Here is a 10,329-nt window from a genome sequence, read left to right on the forward strand (position 1 = left end):
TAATCATTTTTGGCAACGATTGCCTAAATCAATCTTTTTGGCTAAAAGACATTAAAATCAACATTTTTGGCATCAAATGCCTAAAAGTCAATCAATTCTTTGGCAAAATGCCTAAACAAAATGCACAAAGCATACACACACTCATGCATAAAGCATCCTCATTCAAAGCCCTCTAAAAGAGGCCTATCGAACTATGTCGACTTTGATCTTCCATTCAAACGGAAGTACGTAGGCACGTTCGGGATTTAACCCCGAGCGGCAAGTCAAAATCGCATAAACACTTTCATTTGTCCAAATCATATCCTGCAAAGCATTCATTCTTTGGTTAGTTCATCAACATGACATGGTCTCGGGATCCACCTCGAGTTCGCAAACCAGGCCTTAGACATTGGGATAATTAATCTAGTAATTAGGTTAATTAAAATTGGAGTCAACTTAGGGTTTTTCCTAGTTTACCCGAAAATAATTAAATGAGGTGGCGACTCATACATTCACGTGCATTTCTTCCTTTAGTCATATGCATTCATATGCTATGATATTCGGGGTAGGGGTTCACAGTTTGGCGACTTCACTGGGGACTATTAATTATGTAATCTTTTTGCATAAAAGTGGACTACAATTGTTGAATAAACTAAACTGCCCTTCTTTAGGGCATTACTTTACTATGCTTTGTTTTGCAGGGTACCTTGACATAAATCGAGTGTTCTTTCTTTAAGAATACTCGATGAGAGGAAATTTGAACTTAAGTGACAAATTTAATTAAGACATTTAAATTTGTTGATCTATTTGCACGATTGAGAATCTTTTTCTCCATTGCATAAACAAAATGAATTTCAAATGAATTTCTTCTCTCTCTGTTCAAACTTCTGAGTCTGGATAGCAAGTAGCGCTGATCGGCAGGTCTCTTTGATTATGTCGACAGACAGCCAAAGCGTCCTCCCTGTTATCGTAAACTGCCCCTAATCCTTTTGGGGGTGGCCCATGGGTATGCGTACCGCTGGACCCACGTGAAACTCTTTGTTTCACATGTGGTTAAGTATATCCATACTCAAGGTTCAAGGGTCCCTTATAAACCGATTCTCTATTTGAGTCATAGCCTATAGAACCTACCCTTTAGGACTGTATGCACCCAATGATGTGAATCATATTCATTAAATGGTTTATGGCGTGTTGTTATGCGCATTCACGACATATCATAGGCATGGGGTAAACACAAAGAGAGCAGAAAACACCCTTTTACTTTCAGTCATGCACAGTTGGACAAAGAGTCAATCTACCTCATATCAGTTACCTGATACACCAACCACTGTACCTAATCCAGCTACCCTTATCCTTACAGGTGCCTACAATCCGAGTACCTACCCAAGTGCCGATCACACCTACGGTGATATCGCCAGCTTCACCGGTTTCACCAACTACACCAACCTCACTTACAACTCCAACAACCCTACCTGCACCAATGGCATCACTTGCTGACATCCAAACCCTCATTGAACAACTCGAGGCCAGAATGGAGGCCAGAATGGAGGCCAGAATGAATGAGGCATTGGCCGCCCAAAGGATTGCCCTGATAGCTGAATTGGGTAATGGTAATGGTAATGGAAATGGGGCTTCCGCTAAAGGGAGTGGACCGGCTACCTCCAATCAGGGACCTGTTGTTGAACCGACAAACCCCGCCTTTAACCTGGATGATGTGCCTTCCAAAACTACTTCTGAGCCGGAAGCTTAGAAAACGAGGAAAAAACTGGAAACCACCAAAAAGAAAAATAATGAACCCTTTCCCTCGTTCCTTACGAGGAAAAGGACCAAGGTCGCCCAAATGATCAACCGGCCTTCTGAGCAAGAACAGGTAGACATAATCATAAAGAACCTGCAGCCTGTCTACCAACAACAAACCCAATACTTACCGACCTTCCAGTCGCTCATTGCCGCTGCTACAAAGGTAGAGGGTTTAATTCAAATGGGGCAGTTGAAAGAAGACTCAGGCTCCTCAAAATACGAGAAGCCTAGCCAAGCTGGCAACGTCCGTGAAGGGGCAAACATCACCCCCACAAATCCTTTACGTGGGGGCAATATGAGAAATGGCAGTCAGTCAAGAAGGACATATACTGATCTCGGGATGCCAATCCTTTTGGTTTTTCGAGAGGCTGTCAAGGCCAACTACATCAAGCCCTTGGAAGCAAGGCCGCCACCCAACCCTTTACCAAGAAACTACCGAACCAATGAATACTGTGAATATCATCAGGGTCATGGGCACGAGACTGAAGCGTGCTGGATGCTTAAGAACCGCATCCAAGACCTGGTGGACGATGGTTCAATCATCCCAAGAAGTGAGTCAAACATTAGCGCTAATCCCTTACCAAATCACGGGGTAAATGCTATTGTTTCTGACCATGGAATTGATCGATCCTTTCGAGCTATTCCTAGAAATGAATGACACCTGTGTCCTGGACCTGAATGACTTATCCGAAGAGGTAACAACCGAGCTGGAAGTGGAAGACTTCATGCAGCCTAGTCTCCTTGACAAGATTGTAGTTATCACAGGAAATGAACGGAATCAAGACCTGCTCAACCTGATCAAGCCGAACGAAGGGCCTCTCAACAGCTGGTACGCAGAGGAGGAGCACATTGCTGATAAACCCCCTCCCAAGTCAAACCTAGTAACAAAGTCTGTAATCGAGTCCTGTGCTGAGTCTGAGTCTGACCCCTAGTCTGAAACCGAGTCAGAGTCCAATTCCAGTCCTGAGTCGTCTCTGTCGGATCTAGAAGATCCTGATTTCAAATTTGATGTAATTTTCGAAGACGATTCCGTCATAATCAATAAAGGCTTGCAAATTCTTGACTACCCTGTGTGTCTATCTTTCCAAGCATTTCCAAGCAAAAATAATCAATGAAATAAAAAAATGAAAAAGAAAAAAATAATGATTGGCAAAGAAGAAAATGAATATACATACATTGCATTTGATTGTATGAACAGGGAACATATCAGTGAATGTTTGAAGAAATTTGCTGATTGCTTCATGTGGAAAGCAAGTGACATCACGGGAATTGACCCAGCAATAGTGGTGCACAAGATTCCAGTGTATCCGGAGACCAAGCCGGTGAAACAGAAGCTCAGAAGATTGAAGACAGAATGGTCCTTGAAAATCAAGGAGGAAGTTGCCAAGCAACTGGAGAACAAGTTTATAGAGCCCATTGCTTACCCGACATGGTTAGCAAACATTGTGCCGGTTCCTAAGAAGGATGGAAAAGTCAGAATGTGTGTGGATTATCGGGATTTGAATAAAGCATGTCCGAAGGACGACTTCCCCCTGCTGCACATTGACTTGTTGGTGGACCAAATGGCTGGACACGAGATGGTCTCCTTGACTGATCTCGCTGTCGGGTACAACCAAATAATGATGCATTTGCTAGACAAAGAGAAAACGGCATTCATCACAGAGTGGGGAACCTACTGCTATAGGGTCATGCCCTTCGGGCTCAAAAATGCCGGGGCAACCTATCAAAGAATGGCAACAACCATCTTTCACGACATGATTCACGGAGAGGTGGAAGTGTATGTGGATGATATGGTGGTTAAGTCGAAAACAGCCGAAGAACATACAACAGCACTTGAGAAGTTCTTCCTTAGACTTCGAAAGTACAATTTAAAGCTCAATCCGGCAAAATGCCTGTTTGGAGCTACATCCGGAGTGTTTCTGGGGCACATGGTTAGTCGGAAGGGCATAGAGATTGATCCTTCGAAAGCTAGAGCTATTCTGGAAATGCCAGCACCAAGGACCGAAAAAGAAGTTCGGGGTTTCCTGGGAAGGCTACAGTACATCAGCCGGTTCATAAATCAATTGGCCGATACTTGTGGTCCGATCTTCAAATTACTTAGGAAAGGAGTAGCGGTTAAATGGAATGAGGATTGCCAGAAAGCTTTCGACCAAGTCAAGCAATATCTGCTATCCTCGCCAGTTTTACAGCCACCAAGGCTAGGAAAGCCCTTATTATTATACCTATCAGTGACAGAAGAAGCGATGGGTGCAATGCTAGCTCAACAAGCAAAAGATACAAGGATAGAAAATGCCGTGTATTACTTAAGCAAAAGGATGCTAGAATACGAGCTAAAATACAACAAGATAGAGAAGTTGTGTCTGGCTCTAGTGTGGGCCTGTACAAAGTTGCAGCACTACCTCTCGTCTTACACGACCTATGTCATCTCTGAATCAAACCCCTTGAAATTCCTTATGGAGAGGCCGGTTCTTGACTGCAAGATGGCTAAGTGGGTATCAGTGCTCGCAGCTTATGATTTGAAGTTTGTACAATGGAAGGCAGTAAAAGGTGGAGCCTTGGCTGACCAATTAGCAGAATTACCGGTCGAAGACCAGATGCCGGAGGTAGAATTTCCTGATGAGGATTTGTTAAGCGTGGAAAGTGAGGTCTGGGAGATGTACTTCGATGGAGCTTCAAACTACCATAGAAACGGGGTTGGAGTCGTATTCAAAACTCCTTGTGGAGAATACGTCCCAATCGCAGTCAAACTAGATTTCAACTGCACCAACAATGAAGCCGAGTATGAAGCTTGCATCAAGGGGTTGGAAGCGGCCCTAGAAAAAGAAATAAAAATCCTTAAGGTTTTTGGAGATTCCAACCTAATAGTCTCTCAAGCCCTAAGGAAATGGAAGATCAAGGAAGAGCGGTTGGTTCCTTACCTACAGCGCTTAGATGAATTGGCTCAGCAGTTTGAGGAACTATCTTTTCACTACCTGCCGCGCGCTAAAAATCAGTTTGCAGATGCTTTAGCAACCTTGGCTTCCATGGTTAATGTAGGGGGAGATCAAGTCATTCGACCACTGACGGTTCGGCTGCAGAAACAGCCAGCGCATGTCATGAACCTAGTCGATGACAAGCCGTGGTTTTGGGATATACAGAACTATCTTCAGAATGGAGCCTACCCGGACGGGTCCAAAAAGGCTGATCAACGAACATTGAGACAGTTAGCATCTGGATATTTCCTTATCGGTGGAATTCTGTATAAGAAAAGTTGGAATGGCCTGCACCTAAGGTGCGTTGATGAAGGTGTGAACCCCTCCCCAAAATGCCATAGGCATGTGAATGCATGTGACTAAAGGAAGAAATGCACGTGAATGTATGAGTCGCCACCTTGTTTAATTGTTTTAGGATAAACTAGGAAAAACCCTAAGTGACTCCAATTTTAATTAACCTAGTTACTAGATTAATTAGCCCAATGTCTAAGGCATGGTCTTCGAACCCGAGGTGGATCCCGAGACTATGTCATGCTGATGAAACTAGGTTATGTGATTCGACTTGCCGCCCGGGGTTAGATCCCGAACGTGCCTACGTACTTCCGTTTGAATGGAAGATCAAAGTCAACGTAGTTCGATAGGCCTCTTTTGGAGGGCTTTGAATGGGATGCTTTATGCATGAGTGTGTGTATGCTTTGTGCATTTTGTTTAGGCATTTTGCCAAAAAGGTTGAAGGATTTAGGCACTTGGTGCCAAAATGTTGATTTTGAGGCTTTTAGCCAAAAGAATTTAATTTGGGCTTATTCTTGCCAAAAGATTGATTTTTAAGGCATTTGTACCAAACGAATTGTTTTAAGGCTTTTAAAGCCAAAATATTGGTTTAGGCAATTAATTTGCCAAATGATGCTAATTGGGCGATTGTCGCCAAAGTTGATTGATTTAAGGCAGTTTATTTGCCAAAAAAAAAAATTGTTTGAAGGCTTTTAGCCAAAGAAATTTAATTTAAGCGATTTGTCGCTAAAAAGGTTAATCTTCACTTATAGGCAATTTGTTTGCCTAAAGTGATTAATTAAATTGAAATATAGGCAATTTATTGCCATAATAAAAAAAGTGTTTAATTAGGGCCTTTTAGTCACAATTATTGATTAATTAGACTTAAGCCAAAACTTGTTCGAAATAAAGGCAATTTCACCATAGTTATTGATTAACTAGGCTTTTAGCCAATATTGTCGAATTTAAACTTTAATACCACGATCATTAATTAACCGGGCATTTAGCTTAAATTTATTTAATTGAGGCAATTTATTTGCCTAGTTAATGGTATGAATGCATTTATGCAGTTATAGAATTTAAGAGGAGTAGAAAAGAAGCATGCATGAAATGCTAAAATTAAAAAAAAAACAGAGTTTAGTTTTGCGTACCTGATTTAGTCGACGGCCACTTCTTAACTCCAGGTTAAGCTCCTCGTTAAGGGAAATTAATTAATTTAATTTTAATGACCACTTAACAAAGAAAGAAAGCAATAAAAGCTAAATTAAAATGCAAAAAAGCAGTAAAGAATTCGCAAGGAGCGAGAGGGAGAAGGAGCGTCCGTCAACACAGACTGAGTGAGGAAAAAAGGAGGCCCGAGGCCTGTATTTATAGGCGCAAAACGGACTGTTTCCGGTGGCTGGGTCGCCGGATGGACCGCCGGGTCTCAGCGGTCGGGCCGCCGGGTCTCGGCGGCCCGCCCGGCGGCCGGGCCGCCAGTTCGTCGGCGGCCTGCCCGGCGGCTGGGCCGCCGGGATGGGCCGCCGGCTCGGCGGCTGGGCCGCCGACTCGGCGGCCTTCCCGCAGCCAAGCGCCGGTCTTTCGGCGGCTGGGCCGCAGGGTCGGCGGGCTTCCCGGCGGCTGGGCCGCCGGCTCGGTGGCTGAGCCACCGGGGCAGGCAGGTTTATTCCGGGGGCTTTTCCGGGAGTTCCGGACCTCCAAAAAATATTCCGAGACCAGTTCCGAGATCCTCGTAATTTTCCGGACGTTTCAAGTACCATATTGGCATATTTCCGATGAACTTTCCGAAAGGCCTCCGGTCCGGCCGGACTGTTCGCAGTCCGGAAGAAAACAGGCTTTTGAGCCTCAAAATTTGACTGTTCACAGTTGCCCCCCACCGGCAACCATAAAAATGATTTATGGGCGTCGGTGGTTGTTTGAAGACCAAATTTTAGAGGCGAAAATCAGACGCGTCCGGAAGACCTGCCTTTTAGCCTTTTCCTTATAAATAGCTTAAGAATTCATTTTTCATTCATTCCAAACTTTCAAAAAAAACAAAGAGCTTCTCCAATTCTCTCAACTTTCTCACCATGGCAGGCTATAGCAGTGATGAAGACCTTCTGGAGTCTCTGGGGATCTCCCTTGATGATGCCAATCTGGCGGTGGAAGCTGATACCCACGCCTCCGTGACCGGCATCTTTGCCCAGGTAAGCTCATTTCTCATTTATTTATTTGGGCCTTGGGCCAAAATGTGAATTTTTATTGGGCCTTTAGGCCAAATTGTGATTTTTTGGGCCTTAGGCCAAAGGGGAATTTTATTGGGCCTTAGGCCAGATGTGATTTTTTTTTGGGCCTTAGGCCAAAATGTGATTTTTTTGGGCCTTAGGCCAAACAATGAATTTTATTGGGCCTTAGGCCAAATGTGAATTTTATTGGGCCTTAGGCCAAATGTGAATTTTTTGTTGGGCCTTAGGCCAAATTGTGATTTTTTGGGCCTTAGGCCAAAATTGTAATTTTTTGCTCATTATGTTTATCAGTATGCATGCTAGGAAAGCACTAAGATATTACCCTTAGTAAGGAACCGAGGAGTAACTCTTAGGTCATTTTACCTTTTAGGATTGCCGTATTAAGTTGGATGTCGGCGAGAGTTCAATAGCTGGAATTCCGCCCGAAATTCTTGATTACAGCCACCCGGTGGGTGCAATTATCCGCCCGTCTTATCTGGGTTATCTAAGACACCTTGACATGGCTCGGAACAATCACAAGGAATTATTGGGTGCTTTGGCCGAGAGGTGGTGGGACACTACCAACACCTTCCACTTTTCTTGGGGCGAGCTGACAATGACTCCTACGGATTTTTCTGTGATTTCCGGGATCCCTTTCGGAGTTCGACCGATTGAGCTGTATGATGATTGGAGGTCTGAGATCTCCTCTGACCGAATGTTGGAGTTGATTGGGCTGGACCTGCCCCGGATTGTCGAGCCTGGCACGGTTTCTCCCGCGTTGAGCATTTCTAGGCGCTGGTTATCCCTCCAGGCCCCTGACATCTATGCTAGATTTGGGCGGGGAGAGTTGACGGCTACTCAGGTAGCCAGATTTACCTTGCTGCTATTATTTGCTTCGACCTTCTGGTCCAACAGAAAAGAGAGATTTAACCCCTCTATCTTGAAGAGTTTGGAGAATCTGGCCCATTTAAAGGAGTATGACTGGGCTGGTGCTATTCTGAGCCGCACGTATGATGATATGTGTGCTCTGAGTCGAGGTCACTGCAAACTCAGCGGAACTTACTACTTCTGGGAGGTAATGTAAGGAACATTCTCCTTTTCCTACATCTGGATTTTTCTTTTTTCACTGACTCTTCTTTTTTTTTTTCTTTCTTCTTTTACACAGACTTGGGCATTCGAATACTTTCCTTACACTCGCCCCGAGCTGCTTCAGCCTGACCTTGAATTGGGGCTGGCACCTTTGGCTTGGAGATGGTACAAATCACGTCTTCATGCTGTTCGGCGCAAGAAATCGCTGAAGGAACTGAGAGCCTTCTTTGATACATGCTCTTTGGAACTGGTATGTGCTTTAATGATTTTAGATATGTTAAATAAAAATGATTTATTAACATAAAAATCTTGTAGGCTGAAGTGGGGCCAATGACTGCCCGTCTACAGAGCTGGATTCAGGCTGATTCTGGCTTCCAGCGGTCAGACACTTTGACTCAGCGGAGGGTGGTTCTGTCGCATCCATTCTTACGCCGATATTACTTGGGCGAAAGAGTGGACATCCAAATAAGAGGCTGCCGTTCTGTCCCTTATCCCCCTCCCACTGACATGCGAGCGGGCAAACAGATGGTGCTCACTGCTACTCATACCGAGGGCATTCCATACTTGGAATTCGTTATGGAGGGAGATTATGATGAATTCTGCCGCATTACTTTAATGCAGCCCATTGGATCTCGTCTTGATGATTTCCAAGGACCGGCTCCTTCTCAGCCGTTCGGCACTCGTTCTTCCCGAGCTTCGGGTCCTTCAACTAGGACTCCAAGGAGGAGGCCTGTGACTGATCCTACTTCTTCTACTCCGGTTGGGGGTTCTTCGCAGGCCGGGCCTAGCCGACCGGCAGGCCCTTCTAGGGCTCCTCGGGCCATTCTGGAGGCTACCGGGCCGCTTCATCCGGATCTGGTTAATCTCCGCCTACCCTACAGTATTTCCCACTTTGTACCCGACGGCCCTCCAGCTACTCGAGAAGTCTCCCTGGAGGGTGTGGATCGCCTGGCTCTTCCTTCCGAGGACATTACTGAGGTAAAACCTGATACATCTCTCACAAAAAGGATTTGTAAGAGCTTTGATATTGACTCGTGTCTTTCTCTGTATAACTTTCAGGTTCCTGTCGGGTTGGTTAATCAGATGATGGAGCTGATTCTTGGATTGCAGCAAGAAGTGGCTGTGGCCTGGACTCAGATGGCCTTTGATGATCAGAGGAGGAGGAGGCCCCGCCGCTGATAGCTTCTGCTCTACCTTTTTATTGCTGTACTGAACTTTTGTCTGTACCTGCACTTGATATGTATCTTGTACTGAACTTTTGTACCTGCACTTGATATGTATCTTGTACTGAGCTTTATCTGTACCTGCACTTGATCAGTACTAACAAAACTTGACAAAAAAAAAACATGTATGCATGGTTTATTAGGTCTGAGAGGAAAAGAGAGAAAAAACAAAAAGGATTTTATTTCAGTTTCTCTCTCTCTTTTTTTTTTTTTTTTTTTTTTTTTTTTTTTGGGGCCGGCGGCTGGCCGCCGGGCTGGGCCGCTGGCCCTCGGCGGCTGGGCCGCCGTTCCGGGCCGCCGGCTCGGCGGCTCGGTCGCTGACTCGGCGGTCGGGCCGCCAGGTCGAGCCACCGGCTCGGCGGCTGGGTCGCTGACTCGGCGGTCGGGCCGCCGGGTCGAGCCACCGGCTCGGCGGCTGGGCCGCCGGGCCGGGCCACCGACTCTGAATTTCCTTCTATAAAAGCTGGATTTCAGCCCCTTTTTTTTCTCTTCTCGAATTCTGTGCCAGAAAAAGTCCAATTTCGGTCAGTTTTTATTATTTTTTTTATTTTTTATTATTATACTTTTTTTATTTTTATTTTTATTTTTCAGTCTTTCATTATTTTTATTTATTTATCATTTTTCTTTTTAGGAAAGATAACATAAAACAAGAAAGAAAAGAACAATGAATCCCTTCTATAACCATAGCATGCACAGCTGGACTAGGAGTCTCTCCAAAGTTGAAAAGATCAATCTGGGGAGGTACGGTCTTTCTCCTGCCATTACTCTCAGAGGTGTGGTAATTGATTGGGA

General features: G+C 44.9%; 2 protein-coding genes across 2 annotated transcripts; both read left to right on the forward strand.

Annotated features, from left to right (window-relative positions):
• The first annotated feature begins 6,930 nt into the window (after positions 1 to 6,930).
• On the forward strand, positions 6,931 to 8,309 carry LOC149496151 (protein MAINTENANCE OF MERISTEMS-like). The gene is made up of 2 exons (XM_089721951.1): positions 6,931 to 7,207; positions 7,617 to 8,309. The coding sequence occupies exons 1-2, from the start codon at positions 7,091 to 7,093 to the stop codon at positions 8,307 to 8,309; spliced, it is 810 nt and encodes a 269-aa protein (XP_089578077.1). The 5' UTR covers positions 6,931 to 7,090.
• A 133-nt stretch (positions 8,310 to 8,442) lies between these two features.
• LOC149496152 (uncharacterized) lies at positions 8,443 to 9,643 on the forward strand. The gene is made up of 3 exons (XM_089721952.1): positions 8,443 to 8,564; positions 8,630 to 9,292; positions 9,374 to 9,643. The coding sequence occupies exons 2-3, from the start codon at positions 8,645 to 8,647 to the stop codon at positions 9,491 to 9,493; spliced, it is 768 nt and encodes a 255-aa protein (XP_089578078.1). The 5' UTR covers positions 8,443 to 8,564; positions 8,630 to 8,644; the 3' UTR covers positions 9,494 to 9,643.
• The last annotated feature ends 686 nt before the right edge of the window (positions 9,644 to 10,329 follow it).

The sequence above is a fragment of the Jatropha curcas genome, chromosome 5 (assembly GCF_041381405.1).
Source record: "Jatropha curcas cultivar XTBG-Jc1 chromosome 5, XTBG_Jcur_1.0, whole genome shotgun sequence".
NCBI classification, from domain to species: Eukaryota; Viridiplantae; Streptophyta; class Magnoliopsida; order Malpighiales; family Euphorbiaceae; genus Jatropha; species Jatropha curcas.

Coding starts and splice junctions, on each gene's coding strand:
- LOC149496151 (XM_089721951.1), top strand. CDS start 7,091: ATGGCAGGCTATAGCAGTGATGAAGACCTTCTGGAGTCTCTGGGGATC. Junction 7,208..7,616: donor TGACCGGCATCTTTGCCCAG/GTAAGCTCATTT, acceptor TTTACCTTTTAG/GATTGCCGTATTAAGTTGGA.
- LOC149496152 (XM_089721952.1), top strand. CDS start 8,645: ATGACTGCCCGTCTACAGAGCTGGATTCAGGCTGATTCTGGCTTCCAG. Junction 9,293..9,373: donor CTTCCGAGGACATTACTGAG/GTAAAACCTGAT, acceptor TATAACTTTCAG/GTTCCTGTCGGGTTGGTTAA.